Source organism: Plasmodium gonderi, assembly GCF_002157705.1.
Source record: "Plasmodium gonderi DNA, contig: Chr06, whole genome shotgun sequence".
Lineage (NCBI taxonomy): Eukaryota > Apicomplexa > Aconoidasida > Haemosporida > Plasmodiidae > Plasmodium > Plasmodium gonderi.
This window is the reverse complement of record NW_021628931.1, coordinates 103,757-124,408: the sequence shown is the minus strand read 5'-3', so window position 1 is coordinate 124,408 and position 20,652 is coordinate 103,757. Positions and strand designations below refer to the sequence as shown.

At 32.3% G+C, this 20,652-nt stretch overlaps 5 protein-coding genes across 5 annotated transcripts; 3 read left to right on the top strand and 2 right to left on the bottom strand.

Moving 5' to 3' along the window:
* Positions 1-899: 899 nt before the first annotated feature.
* PGO_060200 (phosphomannomutase) lies at positions 900-3,182 on the top strand (the record flags this gene model as incomplete). The annotated part of the gene is made up of 8 exons (XM_028686664.1): positions 900-965; positions 1,213-1,324; positions 1,598-1,674; positions 1,872-1,963; positions 2,125-2,268; positions 2,485-2,548; positions 2,818-2,898; positions 3,078-3,182. 8 exons carry the CDS (start codon positions 900-902, stop codon positions 3,180-3,182), a joined length of 741 nt encoding a protein of 246 aa, XP_028542465.1.
* Positions 3,183-4,898: 1,716 nt separating this feature from the next.
* On the top strand, positions 4,899-6,652 carry PGO_060190 (golgi re-assembly stacking protein; the record flags this gene model as incomplete). The annotated part of the gene is made up of 2 exons (XM_028686663.1): positions 4,899-4,932; positions 5,157-6,652. The coding sequence occupies 2 exons, from the start codon at positions 4,899-4,901 to the stop codon at positions 6,650-6,652; spliced, it is 1,530 nt and encodes a 509-aa protein (XP_028542464.1).
* Positions 6,653-7,749: 1,097 nt separating this feature from the next.
* PGO_060180 (enoyl-CoA hydratase-related protein) lies at positions 7,750-9,626 on the bottom strand (the record flags this gene model as incomplete). The annotated part of the gene is made up of 2 exons (XM_028686662.1): positions 7,750-7,815; positions 8,103-9,626. The coding sequence occupies 2 exons, from the start codon at positions 9,624-9,626 to the stop codon at positions 7,750-7,752; spliced, it is 1,590 nt and encodes a 529-aa protein (XP_028542463.1).
* A 2,024-nt stretch (positions 9,627-11,650) lies between these two features.
* PGO_060170 (rhoptry neck protein 12) lies at positions 11,651-12,529 on the top strand (the record flags this gene model as incomplete). Its single annotated transcript, XM_028686661.1, has 1 exon — positions 11,651-12,529. The coding sequence occupies one exon, from the start codon at positions 11,651-11,653 to the stop codon at positions 12,527-12,529; it is 879 nt and encodes a 292-aa protein (XP_028542462.1).
* A 979-nt stretch (positions 12,530-13,508) lies between these two features.
* PGO_060160 (DNA polymerase delta catalytic subunit) lies at positions 13,509-16,802 on the bottom strand (the record flags this gene model as incomplete). The annotated part of the gene is made up of 1 exon (XM_028686660.1): positions 13,509-16,802. The coding sequence occupies one exon, from the start codon at positions 16,800-16,802 to the stop codon at positions 13,509-13,511; it is 3,294 nt and encodes a 1,097-aa protein (XP_028542461.1).
* Between the last annotated feature and the right edge of the window lie 3,850 nt (positions 16,803-20,652).

Genomic DNA, 20,652 nt, shown 5'->3' with positions numbered 1-20,652 from the left:
CCCCCCTCCAGGGGCCCTGAACTCCTCACTGTTTATCCTTTTGATAAATAATTACACCCAAAACGCACATTCGCACATTCGCACATTCGCACATCCACACATCCACACCTCCGCACATCAACACATCCACACCTCCGCACATCAACACATGCTTATGTGTGTGGAATATATTATGTGCAAATTATTGACCGTTCCGAAATGACCACTTGGAAGATCCCGCTTATGTCGTCTGTATGATGTGCGTTCTAAACAAAGTAGGTTTTTTTCAGCAAGGTTAGGTTTTTTTTCTTATTTTAGGAGAATATTTTTTTTTTTTTTTTTTTTTTTTTCAGATTTGCATACACTAGTGTATTTACTGCATTTTTCTAGTGAATACAGGATGAGGATGGTTAATTTTTTTTTTTTTTTTTTTTTTTTTTTTCATTTTGTTCTGTTTCTTGTATAGCATATTCCCTTTTTTGATAGACTGAGGAAGAGAGAGAGAAAGAGAAGGCCTATAAAAATGTTGACTGATAAAGTTGTGTATATTTAAGTATGCACACAGTTCATGAATAAGTTAATTCTAAGTCCATTTATTCTTCGTAATCGATATTACAGTGACACGTTGAATAATTTCCTCACTCTCCCCACTATCAGTTTGATCTTCTTCTTTATATCTTTGGGTAATTTTTATCTTTACCTATACCTCCTCTTTTCTTCTACTCCTCGCCTTTTCTCAGAAGGGGTAAAAATAGGGACGAGAAGGAAAAACAAAAAAAAAAAAAAAAAAAAAAAATGCTAACGCACTTCAAACTGAACTTTTGAGTTGCAAAAGTTTATTTCGCAAAAAAACTTTTTCCTTCCTTTTCACACATCACCTGGTTATTCGAAACATAACCAAATGAAGAAAACGGAGGAGAATGAATTCAGAAAAGAACCTTCTTTTTTTGTTTGACGTGGATGGAACCTTGACACACCCCAGAGAGGTATGAATTACCTGTCTGTTCATGCGAAACGGGTTGAAACTGAGGAAAAAAAAATTCTCCCCCTCCTTCACCAGGTGCAGCGGCAGACACAACGGCAGACATAACTGCAGACATAACTGTAGACACAACTGCAGACACAACTGCAGACACAACTGCAGACACACCTGCAGACACAACTGCAGACACAACTGCAGACACAACTTCTAACACAGTTACTTAATAATTTCCCTCCTTTCTCCCCACATAGCCAATTGAACAAAGTATGATTGACACACTGAGGAAACTTAAGTTGAAGGGAGACTATTCATTGGCAATCGTTGGAGGATCAGACTATAAGAAAATTATAGAACAAATAATATGTAAGCACGGGAGGGAGAGACACACACACACACATTTATGAAGATGCATGATGATGTGAATGAGTGTAATACACTGATTGGGAAGAATATCAATGATATATATTCCCACACATGCATTCATATATGAAACGAAATTGCACACATATGTATACCTGGAAAAAAAAAAAAAAAAAAAAAAAAAGTAGCATATGTTTCTTTCATTGTTATGATTTCCAACATGAGTTTTTTTTTTTTTTTTTTTTTTTTTTTTTTTTTCCCATCCGTTTTTTGAAGACCCCGAAATATTCGATTTTATATTTTCAGAAAATGGCGTGATAGCTCATAAGAACAATACACAGTTCTATGCAGAGGTGAGAGAAAGATTATGCATGTCACTGTTGTTGGGAGGAAATTATTGTGAGCAAGTCCATTGTGAGGAAGTTTTTGTACGAGAAATGTATCGTGTTTCAGCTCATCACATGTCCATTTTTTTTTTTTTTTTTTTTTTTTTCCTTTTTAATTCTCTCGTTTGCATGATATATGATGTACCATTTTCCTTCACACACAGAGTATAACAGAATTTTTAGGTGAAGAAAAAATGCAAGAATTGGTAAATTATTGCTTGGTGTATATAGCAACATTGCGTATTCCAAAGAAGAGGTATTTTTCTCATCTTGGAGGGGTTCCCAGTTGAGCATTTTTTTTTTTTTTTTTTTTTATTCCCTTTTTTTTATTCCCTTTTTTTTTTTTTTTTTTTTTCCATTGTGTCATTCCAACAAAGTGTATATAAAAATATAAACCTTTTCTCCTCTCTATTCCAGAGGAACGTTCATCGAATTGCGTAATGGGCTGATAAACATCAGTCCAATTGGTAGAAATTGTTCACGAGAAGAACGGGATGAATTTTGTGCATACAACGCGGAGAATGGAATTCTTAACAAATTTAGATTGGACTTAATGCACAAGTAAATACTTCAGAGTGTTCATACATCTTAGTTTACACACACAAGGGAAGGTATACACGTGTGGGCATACTTTATATATATAAGAGTCACATACCAAAGTGCACTATTCACCCTTGTGTATAAACACACTGTTTTGCACGTACTCTTTTTCACATAAACGTGGTTATTTTTTTTTTTTTTTTTATTTTTATTTTATTTTTTTTTTTCATGGCAAAGATTTTCTCAATTTGGCTTGACGTTTTCTATTGGAGGTCAGATATCTATAGATTGTTTCCCTTCGGTAGTGCAAATGAGAAGATAGAGATGAGACAGAGTCCATCGATTCCATTAGACGTGTTTGTTATACATGTGTGCATGTTTGTACACACTCTTCGAGGGAAATTCCAGCGACACGTGAGTGTGTTTATGTGGACATGCTGAAAAATCGGAGCGCTCCTTCCTAAGAGAGATAAAATATTATGCACACTTTTGCCATTCCACTTCTTTGCAACAATTTCCATGAAACAATTTCCGTGCAACAATTTCCGTGCAACTATTTCCGTGCAACAGGGGTGGGATAAAACATTTTGTTTGAGACATGTAGAAGGGTTGTTCAGAGAGATTTTATTTTTTGGTGACAAAACGGGGAAGGTATGAGACAGACATCTTGAACATGTGAAATATTTTTTATGTACATGCGTGGTGTTCACAGTCTCTTTTTTTTTTTTTTTTTTTTTTTTTTTTTGTAAGTGTAAAGGTATTTACATCCTAGTGTGCATGTCAATTTGGAACATTGATAATAAGAATGAACATTCCACTTTTTTCAATAGGGAGAAAACGACTATGAAATTTATAAAGACAAGAGAGTGCGAGGTTTTTCTGTGCAAAGTCCTCAAGAAACTGAAAAAATTCTGATTGAATTTTTGGACAAATAAAAAAGGGGATATTATTTTTCTCTTCAAATAGAAGTTTTCTTTATGTGTTTGTAGATAGAGTGAGTGAATTAACAACCATTCCATTTTTTTTTTTTTTTTTTCCCCCATTTTTGCTGCTTTTTATTTACACTTGGAAAAAAAAAAAGGAAAAAATTCAAGTATCTTTCTTTGAACAATGAATCGATGTCATGGAGTTGCTATCTGCTTGTCAGTGAATCGAATCGAAAATGAATAGGTACTGCACACAAGTGATTGCTCTTGCGTAGTAAAAGTATAAATCTGTTCTGACCATGAATTGATTTGTACTATTTTATTGTTCTTCCTTTGTTCCATTTTTTATTTTATTTTTTTATTTTATTTTTTTACACTGTTGCTTACCCATTTGGGGATTTTTTTTTTTTTTTTTTTTTAAGTAAAGATTGATATAAATATATATCACCTATGCACGTCATATTCTACTGATAAGCAGTTGTTTTTTTTTTTTTTTTTTTTTTTTTGAGAATCTCCATGATGGAGAATATTTACTTCTTCTCCTCGAATGTCTCGTTTTTTTTTTTTTTTTTATTTATTTTCACTCTAATCTGATGCTTTTTCACAAGTGAATAATATGCCAAGTGAACTGATTTTCAATTTGTCTGCATTTATAATGTGTGAAAAAATTTGAGAGGAAAATATTTTCAGTAAGTAGGGGAGCGGTGGAGTGCATGTAAATTAAAAAAAAAAAAAAAAAAAAGAAAGAAATTAAAAGAAATTAAAAGAAATTAAAAAAAAATTAAAAGAAATTAAAAAGAAATTAAAAAGAAATTAAAAAAACGATATACTTTACAAGTTCAACCAGTTCAACCAGTTCAACCAGTTCAACCAGTTCAACCAGTTCAACCAGTTCAACCGCTTTTAATTTTTCTTTTCTTTTATTATTTTTTTTTTTTTGTTGTTTTGGTTCTGTTTTGACAAAGACCTTTCTGCATCAAGTAGCATAAATCGAATGTTATATCTGTGGGACACGATTTGTTCATGCAAAATGTGTTGTATGGTATGAACAATTGAACGAGGGTTTTAGTTTTGGTTTTGGTTTTGGTTTTAGTTTTGATTTGATTTGATTTTAGTTTTAGTTTTTTTTTTTTTTTTTTTTTTTCTCATTTTTTCGCATTATTTGTCCCCTTCGGGGTACATGCATTTTTCACCTTCCCCGTTCACCTGTTTCGTCTTGGCACAACGTTTGTTCAGTTTATACATGCATGAATACATACATGCATACATACGTACATACATACGTACATATTTCTCCCCCTTTGTGCATTTTTTATACGTGTTAATCATTTTTGCACGCCCATGAATGTCACTTTTTAGACAGGGGAAAAAAAAAAAAAAAAAAAAAAAAAAAAAAACTGTTACAAACGCTTAAACTCACATGCTTGTGCATGTGTGTGGTTATAGTGCCATCACAAAACGGATTGTTTCTAATAATATTTATTCAGCTGATCACCCATTCATCCACTCGCGATTCTGTGTTTGTATGACTGGGCACCGTGTTCGTCACCACGCTGGACCTTAAGACTTCAGCATCTTCCAACTCAAGAAAAAAAATTCATGTCAATTTTTTCTCTTCCTTTTGTGCAAACGGTCTTGTCATAAAAAAAGGGAATCCACATAATGTTGTATAGGTGCATGTACATGTTCAGGTACTTATGTTGACGTACGAGAAATTGAAACAGTATGGGAGCCGGACAAGCCAAAGGAGCTAGCAGAGGTAGCAAAAAAATGGAAAAAATGAAGTGATGGAAAAAAGGACAAAGTGTGTGCTTAGTTTACAAGATAAAGTGCAGATCCGATTTTTTTTTTTTGTTTTTTTAATTCTTCGTTTAATCATCACCATTATAGTCATTCATTTTGTTAGTCCTGTCTAATATACAATTTGTCACAATTTCTTAAATATTTATAACATCTTTTCTCCCAAACTTCTTCCCCTCTTAGGCTACCGAATCGTTCGTATTTGCCCCGATGGCCCTGCTTCCAAATGTGAAGTGGAGATATTCTTCGACTATATTGTCCAAATTGAAGAAATAAAGCTGGTAGATGCAACGAGAAAAACGTATGATATATTCATGCAGAAGGTAAAGGAAAAGGAAGATAAGGTATTACGTCTAGTAGTGTATAATTGCAGATATGATATATTGAAAGAGGTACATATAAAGCCAAGGAAATGGAAGGGAAATGGACTTTTAGGTATGAATATAAGTTATGAATTGATAAATGCAATGAATGAGGGTATTCAAATTTTAAAAATAGATGATAAATATTCAGAAATTAAAAGAAGATTAATAGAAAAAGATGATTTTATTATTGGACATGAAGATAACATATTGAGAAATTACGAAGAATTAATGAATTTCATTGAATATAATTTCTTCATTCAGAATAATGAAAAGAAAAAAAATAAACCACTTCAATCCATTTTTTATGTATACAATGTGAAAAGTGAAAATATAAGAAAGGTAAATATACAACTAGATGTAACATGGGCAAGACATGGATTACTAGGTTGCCATGTTTCAACTAGACATACAGATAAAATCCCTCTTTCTCTTTCAAAAAAAAAAGAAGTATTAAATAGAAGTAGTGAATGTGAGGAATCTATTTCCCTTCAAGAGGAATGTCAAAATATAGAACCCAATCTACCCATGCATATCACCACCTTGCCATTGAAAAAAGATGTAATAAACAATGAGAAGACACATTTCAGTGTAGATACAACACAGTTAGCATGTCAGAGGGAGAAAAGAAGTAGTACTACTACTACTACTGCTACTGCTACTACTGCTACTACTGCTACTACTGCTACTACTGCTACCTTTGAAAGGAATGAAATGAGTGAACGAAGTCCTGAAGTCGCTGATTATAGAAGACTGAACACTCACTATTTTAGAGAGGGGAGTGTCAGAAGCAATGTTGACCCGATAGTTAGTGCACCTGATCCAGTAGCTAGCCATCCCTGTGATAGTCATGTTGACAAGGAAATGTGGAATAATGAAAAGAGTTACATTTTAAGTTCTACGATAGAAGTAGAGGCAAGAAGGAATTCAGAAGGTTCTCTTTCTAACTCGTCTGTCGAGTCTAAGAAGAAGCACAGTAATCAAAAATGGAACATCACGAGAATGTCACAAGAGTGGGAACCACCTCAAAAGCCCATGCCAAATGAATCATCCCCAATTCACATCTGTGAAAATTCGAATGGTTGGTGGTCCAGGTCAGGTGAAAAATATGCCGAATACGTGAAAAACATGAAAACTTATAGCAAAGAAATGATAGAAATATACGAATGCATGAATGAAAATAATAAAATTTTGAATGAGATAAAATTAAGATGGATGCAAAGCATGTGTCCTTCGAATGTTAAGTTATCTACAGAAAAATATGACTACTCTGATGGTCAGGAGAATGTAGCTATCGAGGGAAAAAACTTATACTAGATGTATATGAAATGAGGAATCAAGCATACCAAGTGAAATTGAATAACATACTTCAAGTGAGATAGATAGGTAGAGAAGGACGCCCACTGGGAAGGCGTCTTTTTTGTTTGTTTGTGAAATGTCAGTTCAGTCTCTCCTTTGCATCATGCATATGTATATATATATATATATATATATATATATATATATATGTATCAATCGTCTATCAGCCACATGAACTTAATCTGAGAGATAAATTATTCGTCCATTGTGTCTCTCCCTACGGGATGTGATGAATCTGTTATATGGAGAGTGTAACCTTGTGCTGTTATTCCTTCCTCTCTTTTTCTCAGCACGCACAATTTTTCGAGTTCTTCTTTGCGATCTCTAAGTGGATCACTAACATTTATTTATACATCCATCCACGCACTCACCATATTTGTATTTGTTTACATTTCATTTTTGTCATTCTCTGTTGTCATATAAAAATGACGAGATCAGAAGAAGCGAGAGAGGAACTTATATACATCGTCTTCTTTTTCTTCTTCACTCCGTCTCCACCCTGGAAAACAGTGTTATCAGTTTTATATTAAAAAAGGAAAAAAAAAATACTTACCTTTTTTCCCAAGTACAGTGTTAGTACATAAATGTCGAAAGAGACAATTCTAACTTGTCTTATGGGATATCCTCTTTATATGTATTTTTATTATCATAATTGTCTCTTTATTTGATTGCGATGAAATGACATGTGAATTAATTTGGTGTTACTCTGCTTATCTGCTCATCATGTTGAGTCCCATCATGTCGTGTCTCATCATGTCGTGTCTCATCATGTCGTGTCTCATCATGTCGTGTCCCATCATGTCGCGCCTCATTATGCTGCTTCTAACAAAGCAACCCCTTCTCTAAATAAGAACCCGTAAACTGTTTTTAAAAATATATATACTTGTTTTGTCAAATTTGGTGTGATTTTACATACGACTGAGGGACATTTTTCGTCCTCTTTTGGAGAGAAATGAAGATTTCGTCACAAGCATTTGTATATTCCGTGATGAAAATATGAAAAAAATATGGAAAACAAAAAAAAAAAAAAAAAAAAAAAAAAAAGGAGAATGTTGTCATATGGCAAGACTGTTAATTTCGTCCAATTCTTCCTTCAGATAATTATCACTCCATCGTTTTCTCTAAATAAAAGGGAAGTCAAAAAAAAAGGGAAGGGGGAAGGAAAAAAAAAAAAAAAAAAAAAAAAAAAAAAAAAAAAAAAAAATGAAATATCGTGAAAAAAGATGAATGCATTTCTGATGGTTGTAATGTAAGAAGTAAGGAGAAGCCTATACATTTTGGTGGTAGCTAGAGAGACTATATGATACAAGAATGAAATAGATTAAAACCATGCAACCCTGATTCATTTGTTCAAATGAACCCATTATGTTATTCTTCACTATTACACAGTGTTGGAGGATGCACTTACCTCTTGTGCATAAAATTGACGATCGTGGGAGCTGTAGTGCTGATTGGATTTATCCAAAACAGCCAAACTGGAAAAACTTATATCTGGTCTATCATTTATGATGTATTCATAAGAATTTTTATAAAAAAGGAAATAGTGTATAATATCTTTCTTTGTTTCAAAAACAGTATTGTTTAGATAGCTACATTTGAATGATTGTTCCGTATCCTTAACTAGATAGGAAGTTATTCCATTAAGGACATCTGGACATGTAATAAAGTTCACTAGAGCATTCGTTTCAAGGTTTAATGCTTTTACAAAAAGTTCCGAATCAATTGCATATTTGAGTTCAGATAAGCTTAGTTCTTCTCTTGTGGTTGATGTAATTTTATAACTATTTTGTATCATTTCTTTGTATAAATTTTTTGTAACTTGTGCTTTTTTTAATAATTCCATTTTAAAATTTCTTAAAATATTCATTATTTCGAATGTTATATGTATAGCTAGCGATGGTTGTGCACAGATTTGTTGATATGTGTTCTCAGCCCACAACTGAATATGTTTATGACCATCTGTTCGCTTTCTGGTTGCATCTAGCTTACTAACAATTTGTAATAAAGTGGGATACCTAAAATGGTCATGAATTATTTCTTCATAATTTTTTAATGTATAAATTTGAGGAACTTTTAAAAAATGCTCACTCAAGAGGAAGTTAGCATCTTGTTCAGATACCTCTAACTGAGATCCAGATGTGAGTTCCATTAATTCTAGACAGTCTTCTGAAATCCATCTTTTTGTTAAACCACACCAAATTAAATCTGAAGATTTTATTTCTTTCCCTGTTAAGGCTAAATAAAATCCAATAGATCCTCTTAAATTGGACAGTATGTATGAAATGCCACCATATGGTAAAAAAGAATACTTCAAATTGTTATATGCAAAAGTGGAATGAAAATAAGATGCACTATTATTTGCCAGAAATGGTAAGAACCCAGCAGAACCTTTTATTATACCATTGCAGTATGATATTAGTGGTTTCCTATAAGAAAATATTAAGTAACTTAAGTCATTAATATTGTGCATAATTTTTTTCACAACATGTGCATATTTCTTATTTTTAGTCTTTTGATACACTTCTATTATTTTTAACAAATCGTATAAATTATATCCATAATTAAACACATCATTATGTAGCGATGTAAGGAATGTAAATCTTTTTGTAAAATTTATTTCTCCTTCTCTTAATTCTTTATATAGCTGATTAATAAATTTTATGTCCATGTATTTGTTGTTAATTAGAATTACATTCATTCCTACGTTGTTCCTGTTAAATACACCTTTTTCCATGTCTGAACTGTTCAGGTAATTTGTTTTGTTCCGTTCTTCATTGTGTATTTCTAGAGGATCTAAATAAATATCATCATCCTTAAAAATAGTGGTTCTGATGAGTTTCCTGTCTGAACGATGGATAAACCATTTGATATATGTTTGAAAATGCCAATCTGATTTCCCATTGGAGAGGTGTTTAAACTTATGATACAGCATTTTTTCCCTCACTCAACTTGTGGTTCTCCATAGTTGTGAACCTACTACTTTTTTTTTTATGCTTTGCACATTTTGTGGCTTGCTACAAGAGTCCTTCCTTATTCCTCCTCTTCATAATGCAGCTTATGTAGCAAGTTTGCCCAAACTGAGTGCTTTTTTCAGCTTAATTGTGAAAGCGTGTATTATTGTGGGAGCTAGCCTTAACACACTTTTGTGCCACAGCAAGTATAGAGTGTGCTTTTGCAAATTTACTAATTTGCTATTCACTAATATGCTATTCACTAATTTGCTATTCACTAATATGCTATTCACTAATATGCTATTCACTAATTTGCTATTCACTAATTTGCTATTCACTAATTTGCTATTCACTAATATGCTATTCACTAATATGCTATTCACTAATTTGCTATTCACTAATTTGCTATTTACTAATCTACTAATTTTTATATTTTTACGTTTTCATATTTTTTATAACAGTTTTGCCCTTATCAAAATTGCCATTTTTTTTTTTTTTTTTTTTTTATAATGACCCATTTCAGGGCTTCTCATTGCTGCTGTGGGAAAAATACACCCTTTTGCAAAAATTTTGTCACAAGTATTTTTTTTTTTTGTTTTCATGAAAAAGGCTATTTAAAAGCGTATCCCCTTTCCCCTGGGATGAGGAAATACAATTTTCGGTTCCACAAGCAGGGCGACAAGTTTTCTCCTTTTTCCATGATGACTTAATCACTGATAAATAGAGAAGAGTTAGGTGTTCTAATTGTTTGGGAAATTTTATGACGTGTCCAGGCTTTTTGGAAAATTTTATGGCCTGTTCATGCATTTTGGAAAATTTTATGACCTGTTCATGCATTTTGGAAAATCTTACGACTTTTTTTTTTTTTTTTTTTTTTTTTTTGGAACATCCTATTGAGGGATGGAGAAAAGGGGTAAATTCATAATGAGAGGAACCACTTCAACCGATTTTTCAAGTGTGTGAGATGAAGAAAAGGAAAAAAAAAAAAGAAAAAAAAAAATAACGATGCATAAACAGTGGGGCCTACATACAATATGTGTAACCTATGTAGCATACGAATGGTACGAAATTGTGATAATGTGATATGAGAGATCCCAATTAAAGTTGTTTCTCTCTCTCTCCCTCTCTTTATGTTTGTGTGTGTATTAAAGCCTTTACAACAAATTTTTCCTTCCCACTGTGAAGTATGATGATGTAATCACCATGTGTTTGTATTAATAGACATAGAGAAATTGTATCACTTTTTAAAATTCTCTCATCACCTTCCCTCTCTTGAAGGAACATTAACTACCATGAAAAAAGAATTTACATAAAGCGAATAGTACATGTTTTGGGAAGGGAGAGCAGACATATCGTAGCAATAGTTGATAAGAGATAAAAGCTAAAAAAAAAAAAAAAAAAAAAAAAAAAAAAGAAGAAAATAACAATAAGTAATAAAAGGGTAAAAGATATTTTGATAAATTAGTTCTTAAAAATATTTTGGTGAAAAGTATATTCAATTATTAATAAAATGGAATTTATTTTTTCTATTGTTTATTTATTTCAGTTTGGGAATATGCAAGAAGGTGCGATGAATATATTTTTTTTTTTTTTATTTTATTTTATTTTTTTTTCTTTTACCATATTGGTGGGTTTCACGAATAAGTAGTTAATTTCCCTGTATTTTTTAGAACATAGATTTTTCCTATTTTCCAAAACTGATCGTTGTTTGTTGTTCTGATTTTTGAAAACACATCCTTGTTGCAGCGTAAACCGTACTCTGGTCATAGTGTGTAGTGTGTGTTTACGTCTGCCTAACATTTACGTCTGGACATTTGTATTCTTTTCTTTTGGTGTTTCTTTCTTTGTGCTGAGCATTTTTTTTTTTTTTTTTTTTCATCCCAGTGAATAGAAGTAAAGAAGAACACTTCCATCAGTAGAAACGAAGAAACAACAAAATCTGAAAAGTGCCAAAATTAAGAAGAGAACTTAAAAAAAAAAAAAAAAAAAACATCTCAGCCTAAGAATGAGAAAGCTTAACAAGTTGGTACTATTTTTTTATGGGTACTTTCTGATTACTAGGATTGGGGTATTCACACTGAGGAAACAAAAAATTGAAGGGAATAACATAAGTTTAAGGGTTCAAGGAGAGTCAGAAAGCATAGGAAATAATAAAGGGAGTAAGAATGAGATAAAAAATGCATGTAAAGAAAAGAGTAAGACATATGGAAATGTTACTAATGGTGGTGGAACAGGTGAACACACACATGGAACGCAGATAACTGAAGTTCAAGGGAAGGAAGAGAAAAATGCAAATGTGTATAAAAAAAATGATGAAAATTTACAAAACTTTGTTTCAACGAAGGATTCATACATGGTAGAAAATGAGAAAAGAGATAACGAAATTTTGAGCGATGTGGTAATCCCAGAAGATGCATTCCAAAGTGCAAAATCTTTGTGTGAATATGTCGTTATCAAGAGTGATTATTTTAAAACATTTTGCAAAATGACTCCTTTGTTTAAAGAAATACAACAATTGAAAAAGAAAGATCCACATTTATATGCACAGATATCAGGTGAGTCTTATGAAAATGATGATACATCAAATTTCCAAGTATTGAAAGATGATGGAGATAAAAAAATAGTAATGGAAGCGGATAGACACAATCCCAAAATATCTATTTTTTTTTTATTTCAAAAAATGTGCGTTGGTGGAATTCCTTTAGCATGTACCAATATACTTAAGATAGACAATGTCTTTGACGTTAATCAAAATGTGCAGCAAAATGAAAATGATATTCAAAAGATGGATATGCAAGAAATGGAGAATGAAATAACCGACACTTCGAACGAGAGAACGGGAAATTTCGAGAATGTTGCGGATTTGACAGAGGAGGGAAGTTAGTTTCTTCTGTGGAGAAGTATAGACAAAAAAAAAAAAAAAAAAAAAAAAAAAAAATGTTTTTATTTTTTATTATTTTTTTTTTATTTTTTTATGCCCATTTGTTGACCTCTTACTTGTCGAGGAAAACTTGCGACCGTTGCGTCGTACTTTTTGAAAAAAAGATAGTGCTAATTTAAAAGCAGACGAATCCTCTAGTTTTCACTTTCGTCCTTGTTTTATTTTTTTTAAAATTTAGTGTTTCGACATTGATTTGGAGTTCACAGGTGTGCACATGTGCATTTGTAGGAACCGATTTTCATATAACATGCATGGCTATTCCCGCGTTCTATGCATGAGCGTGTTGATGTATGTACGCAAAAACCAACTTAAAAAATTGAAAAAAATGAAAAAAATGGAAAAAATGGAAAAAATGATAGTAAAAATGATGGCAAAAATGATGGCAAAAATGATGGCAAAAATGATGGCAAAAATGATGGCAAAAATGATGGCAAAAATGATGGCAAAAATGATGGCAAAAATGATGGCAAAAATGATGGCAAAAATGATGGCAAAAATGATAGTAAAATCGGCTCACCTGTGAAATGGTACAATGTATGCATACCTAGTTGAAGGTCCTCTTAGGGGTGAGGGGTGGGGGTAAAAAAAGAGATATGGGCATGGATATCGATGCGAGTTTATGGATGGAAAGGGATTCTTCTTTTTAAAAGCAAAATGGGAAGTCTACCTTTTCATGCACATTCGTGTGTATGTGTTTTTTTTTTTTTTTTTTTTTTTTTGTGGATATATATATTTACACAGCACGAATCTATATGTGCATAGACGTGAAATGCTTGGGTAATAGGACATTCCAGCGAATGGACGAAGCGAAGGGAAAAAGTAAATGCCCATTTAAACATATTTCTTTTTTTTTTGAAAATTCTGAATTGCCCTCTGAAGAGCATTTTGTATGAAGAAACAAAAATTTACATTCCAATACATTTCACCAATCTGCCCGCAATGTACTTATCTGCTCCTGAATATTGGACATATCTTTCTTAATCTTGGCTCTTCTATAAAAAATGGGACAATCTCTATTCATGCATATGACCTCGACATGGAGGTTTCCCTGACAACGCTGACATTCAGTCCAGAGTTGAAAGAATTCATTTTGTTTATTTTTGAAGTTTTTCATTTTATTCATATATATAGAAAATTCTTTATTTGCTTTACAATGGCTACATAGTGGTGGTTTTTTAATGGAACTATTACAACCGATACATCTAACAGCTTTTTGCAAAAATTTGGAAAGAGCCGTTTGACTAGATGTTAAAATGGTTTTGTGTCTTGTATGTTCCCCACAAAAGAGGGAATCTGAATTTTGCATTATAACTTCAAAAATTCTGGATAAGGTATTTTTAATTGCATCTAAATAATGATTGTAATCTATGGCTAAGTTATTATCTAATACATATAGTGGATCTTCTGCCCTTTCATATTGTGCTTGTCCCTTTACTCCTTTAACAATTATATAACTAACTCGATCTCCAACATTTGGAGCTGTTGCACTGTCCCGTTGTTTTAATTTTTTTGCTAATTCGACATGGGGTAATCTTGTTTCATAATCTGTTTTTCCTAAAGATTTTGTAACAACAAGGAGACTCATATCAATGTTATTGGTAAGTAATTGTTTTATTTTACTTTTGGTATATTCAATAGCACTGTTCAGATTTTTTTCGATAAGTAATTTATTTAAAATGGTTTCCATCATTTGTTGAATCAAGATACAGAAATCTCTTCTGACCGTTTCGATACCTTTGCAATCCATTTTGTCATGTTTCTCTGGGTTTGTATATAACAATCCTGCATATCTTTTTTTATTTAATAGTAAATATGGACAATATACTTTTTCAAACTCTAATTTTATTGGAGATAAAAATTCTTTGCTTATTCTTTCTGCTGCATCTTTTCCTAATCTCATTGCTTCTTCGATGCTGTTGGTTCCAAATTTTACCATCACAGAATCTGTGTCTCCATACACAACTGTTGCATTGAACTCAAATCCATTACTCTTGCTGTAGTAATTTTCAACAGTTTCTTTTGTTTTATCAATCATACGTCTTCCTAAGGTTGTAATAGAAGTTGCTACTTCTAGACATGGGAGTTGTCCTCCAGATGCAGCTCCAGTATATCCATACACTGAATTTGCAGATATTTTAAGTGCTAATTGTCTTCCATTTAGAACCATTTTAGTTATTGGACTTTGTTCATTTTTTATTAACATTTTAACTTTTTTTCTTGCTTCTATTAATTCTTCTACTATGAGTGGAAGTATTCCTTTTTTGACATTTCTTTTGACAAATTTGATATTTCCCTTTCCCTGAATAGTTGTTATATCTTGTGGATTTAGTCCTTCCATTTCATTGTTATTTTTGATCAGAGTAGAATAGCAAAGATTGTGGGCTATCATGATAGATGGGTAAAGAGATGCAAAATCGAGGGTCGAAATGGGTTCTATGTAATAGCCTTTTATGGGTTCTAAAACAGTAGCTCCTTCATATTTTTCATTTGTATTGGTTTTGATATATGTACTTGGAATAACATAATTCAAATCTTTGCATTTTCGATAAAGCTGCGAGGTAACTTTGATTTGTTGTCCTCTTGTTAATAGGTAGACAAATGGAGTTCCTGTAACTCTTGCCATTTCGACATAATTGTAAATAAATAGAAGTTTATCTATGAGTCTGAGTGGTAGTACAGCATCTTTTATACAATAGGTGGCAATTCTTTTTCTGGATTCTGGACTCTCGTTTTGTAAATCATTCATAATGCTGTAGTGAACATCTTCTTTCTGTTCTTTTAAGAATTCAAAGGAGACATAATTTAATGTGTATGATTTTAGTTTATAATCTCTTTTTATTAAATCATAGACATCAAATTGTATTCTTCCATTAATGTTAATTTCTTTCGTTTCATGTGTCCCAAACTGTTTTGATGAAAAGCTAGATTCCTTGACAACACTATTGATATTTTTGATTCTTCCAAGTAATTTTAGTTTTTTAGAATTTAGAGCAGTTCCTCTATTTAATATGTATGGCAAATCGAAATTGATAATGTTGTATCCAGTTAGAAAATCTGGATCTAATCTTGTGATAAATTCACTCCATGCATCTAGCATTGTTTTTTCCTGATCAAACCAGATGACATTAGAACCTGGTATACTAGCACATTCTTTTAGTGTAAATATAAATTTAGAACATTTTTCAATTGGATCTCCTTGAAAATACAAAATGGATGAAATTTGTATAATGGGATCATTTTTAGCTTCTGGGAATCCTTTTCCATCTAATTTAATACATTCAATATCGAACGAAAGAATTCTTAATTTAGGAATTTGTTGAAATTCATTTTCTAAGCTCATTGGTTCTATGTGTTCATATGATATATCAATTTCGAAGGAACAGTTGGATATTTTTTTATTTCTAGGTCTAATGTGAAAATGATCTTTTTTGCACATAATCCAAGAAGAACCTGTAATTTTCTCATCTATTATGTATCGAAGTATGAATGGTAAATTAGCTTCATAAACAATACCTCCAATATTTTTGTCATTTACATTAACAACATTTTCAAAAAATTTTTTCAATGTTGGAACCATTTTAGGTAATAAAACAGTGATTTTTAAAAAATCTCTTTTCCCGCACCGTTTGTAATACATTAAACTTTCCGTTTGAATAATTTCAATGTTTAAAATTTTCTTTTCATACATTTTGTATTGACTATTAGAATTCAAATTATCATTCATCATTGTTTCTAATTTTATTAAATCTTCTTCTTCAAAATTGCTTGGTTTTTCAACGTAGAAATATGGGAAAAAGTTATGTACATTCAGAAGGACACTGTATCCATCATTTGTAACAGTGTAAATTCTAATCACTGGAACTGACACGTAACTTTTCTCTTTATTTTGAAGTAACTTTCGATATGGTGCAAAAATGTTGCTTAAAGTATTTCCATTTTGAGTGTTTTCATTGGTGAACACCATGTTTCTGAAAATGTTATCTACTGTGTATTCTATGTCTATTTGGAAAAGAATCAAATCCCTTTGATTGCTGAATTGTACGGTTCCCTTTTCATCATATGGATTAGGTCTTTCGTATGTGCTTAGAAGTTTATCGAACTCTTCAATTATTACATTTTCTGGATCTTGTCCGTTTTTCTCTTTCTTCATTTTTTCGCAAAGAATCATCCCATATGGGATGACGCTGGTGAAGGGGCACTTTTGCATGCTCTCCATTTTGGGAGGAGTGGAGTGAAGTGAGTGGAGTGACGTGGGTGGAGTGAAGCGAGTGGAGTGAAGTGAGTGGAGTGAAGCGAGTGGAGTGACGTGGGTGGACTGAAGTGGAGGTGACTTCTCACAGGGAATGGCTAATCGTAGGATCCTCTCTCTGAAGTGACAGAAAATGTACCCATTTGTATGAAGTGAGACAAATTTTATTCGTTCACTGTAAAGAGCTTATATATAAGCAGATATATACATGAGAGAGTAAAATTTCAAATGTTCAGTTTAAACCATTTTGAGGTTTAATTATATCTCCGTTTCGGTTGAGAAAATTATGTAATATGGTGACACAGTCCCTTTTGTATGTAGTTTTTCCTTTCATTTAGTGCTTGTTGAAGGATTAAAGATTGAGAAGTTTTATTAGTGATGTACATAAGCACTTGTGATTTTTTTTTTTTTTTTTTTTTTTTTTTTTATAATGAGCATTCCTTTGGAATGTTATTTTTTTGTAGCGGATTTAAAATTAGTCTTTTTTTTTTTTTTTTTTTTTTTTTTTATATTTTGTAAACATGTGCATGAGATATTATGCTTATGGTAAAAATGTGTAAAGATACATGGTGGACAAAAATTAGCATGAAGAGAAATGCATCTTCATCCCTCAGCCATTTCATTCTGTTTTATGTACTAAAATTTAACGGTTTTGGTTTTTTCTTATGGTGAGGAATTTTCCATGTAGGGTTGATAGGCTCGAAACAGTTTAAGTGGGTGGGGTGGGGTGATATGGGAAGGCGATGCTTATAATATATGCTTATTTTATTTTTCATCCTACAAGAGTTTACATATTTTTATGCCCTCTTAGGAAATAATTTAATTTACTTTAAAAATTGTGGTATTTTCTGAATAGCGTATGGATCTTAAAAAGGCAGAGAGAGAGAAGTCTCTCGAGGGCCGTGGGTGATAATCAAAAACGAGACTGCAGTTTCTTCTTTTCTCGCTCAAGGAAGGAAAAAAAAAAAAAAAAAAAAAAAAAAAAAAAAAAAAAAAAAAACTTAAATGGTGAAAAAGTGAAACGACGAAAAAGTGAAACGACGAAAAAGTGAAACGACGAAAAAGTGAAACGACGAAAAGTGAAACGACGAAAAAGTGAACGACGAAAAAGTGAAACGGCGAAAAAGTGAAACGACGAAAAAGTGAAACGGCGAAAATGTGAAACGACGAAAAAGTGAAACGGCGAAAAAGTGAAACGACGAAAAAGTGAAACGGCGAAAATGTGAAACGACGAAAAAGTGAAACGGCGAAAAAGCAAAGTGAATTATATCGCCTGTACCTCTTTCCTTCTTAAGCGTTTGAATATTTCTTTATTAAATTAGTATGTCGAAGAATAAAGATAAGAGATAAAGGAGAACTAATTTTACACATGCTTGATACGCAAAAAGGAATGTGTGCATGAGATCTAGTGTAATAATCACGAGCGTACCTATTCATTACATACAGGTGGTATATTTTTGCTTAAAGGGAGAAAAATGTATTCATACGGAAATGGATCAATGGGGATAGGGGAGGGGGGCGGGTGTTGAACATTTTTTCTTTTTTAAGAATTTTTTGTTCATGCGAAAATGCTTTTCTTTTGAGGAAAACCTTTGTGGAAGCTTTTTTTTTTGAGGAAAATCTTTGTGGAAGCTTTTTTTTATGAGGAAAACCTTTGTGGAAGCTTTTTTTTTTTTTTTTTTTTTTTATATGTTGTCTTATTTTTTTTTCTTAATTTGAAAATGAGAAAAATGTGCAAAAAATAGGTTTTTTGATTTTATGAGAAAAATGATCTCAAGGATTTCTCTCTACTTATCTTCATTTGCAACATGTACATAATTGGTAACGAGCTGACGTGTGTGTGTGTGTGTGTACGTATATATAAATTAATATTTGTGCATATCATATCCCTTTAGAGGTTGTTTGGAACATTGTGAAAATTGTTACATCTTTATGTTGTTAAACATTGCGATGAATTTTTTTTTTTTTTTTTTTTTTTTGGTTCATATTTTGAACGTAATTAGCATTGAGAAAGTGTAGATATATTGGGGGGAAAATTCCATGGGAAGAACGTCTAGACAAAATGATAAAAATATTAAAGTGGTCTCTTTATTTGAAAGTACTGGAAAAGTACTAAACCCGTGTTTTACACTCGTGTGTGCAATGTTTTACATAAGAGGAGAAGAGCATTTTACGAAAATTTTCCTTTGAGTTACTATTTTGTTATATTTTGTATGTCATGTAGTGAGGGGGGAGGGAAAAAAAAAAAAATTAATGGATAGAGAAAAGATGGAGATGGAGAGAAGTGTCTGCCCATTCTGATTTTTTTCAACTTTTTGAAAATTTTGCCACACTTTTGGTATCCTTTATTTGCTAATACTTTTGCGAATTTTTTACTTGCAAATACCTTTGCGAATTCTTTATTTTTCTTATTAGTTTGTCCCCAATTGCTAAATTTCTCATTTCGAAATGTCTTACACGGAGAGAGCGGTGGTTACCCATATTCAGAGAAGTGTTTATACAAAAAATGTTGCTTAATTTTGCACCAATATGCGAGATGTGAGGGAAAAGTAAAGAATTCAATTTGTACACAAATTGATTTCATTTTTTTTTTCTTTTCATGCCGCCCTCCCTCACCCTCCTTTGGGACAAGGTAGATTCTTAAGATAGTCTCTATCCTTGCAAAAACACCATTAGTAGTTACATGGCAGAGGGAGGTGTCAATTTTTGCTCGTGTGTTAACATGTAACACAGGTGAGAAGTGTAACAGGAACTTTTCATGGTGAAGCAGAACATAGCACAGGTGGAGAGAGGTAATAAAAACTTTTACTCACGAAGGAGAACCTGCATGTAAACTCATGAGATGATTCTTGAACGTGCTTGGCTTAACATTGGTGACTAAGCGCATGTAAATTGGAATAAGGGGTGGGGGTAGAGGCTTTTCCTCTTGGGCTATGTAGCATGTGGGTGATATATAATAGGGTGAAAACATAAGTTTTAAAATCCATATATATGTACATATATATAAATAAATTATAATGATAAGGGTGATGATTTGGGTTAATATGGAATGAGTTCTTTTTTCACACCCCCTTGTGCATTTTTTTTTTTTTTTTTTTTTTTTTTTGAAGTCTGTACATGGGAATATGGCAGTGCATGCATATATACATGTGGCAGTGACAGAGAAAGTGACTGTGAAAATGACTGTGAAAATGACTGCAAAAATGACTGTGAAAATGACTGCAAAAATGACTGTGAAAATGACTGTGAAAATGACTGCAAAAATGACTGCAAAAATGACTGTGAAAATGACTGTGACAATTTTTGCGCTTCGTCAGGCTGCATATTTGCGTGAGGAACTTGTTTTAATAAGGGGCCTTTATTAACGCAGTGTACTTTTTTGTGATGAATTTCTTTTGTGCCTCCTCCCTTCCCCAATGCAATTTCAGTATGACCATCGTTAACTTATATTAATTGTATATATATTATGAACATGCATATATGTTCAGGCTTTTTCTACTATTTCCTGAGCATTTCCCTTCGCCTCCTCTTTCTGTAAAATGGGGCCAAATGCCTTAAAATGGGGAATGGAAACATGAACAACAACAAATGTTTATGCGCTCTCCGAAAAGATCATAAGCCCAATTGAATAATATTGCATGTTTAAGAGGGGATAAAATGTTCTTATAATGCAACTGCGATTAGCCACTGGAAAAAAAAAAAAAAAAAAAAAAAAAAGAAGCTAGTCACTTGTGTGACAAATGTGCGTGTAAAATGCAATGATGCATTTCTTGCATGGGCACAAATACATGAAGGAGAAAAAGGAATACTCAAAGGA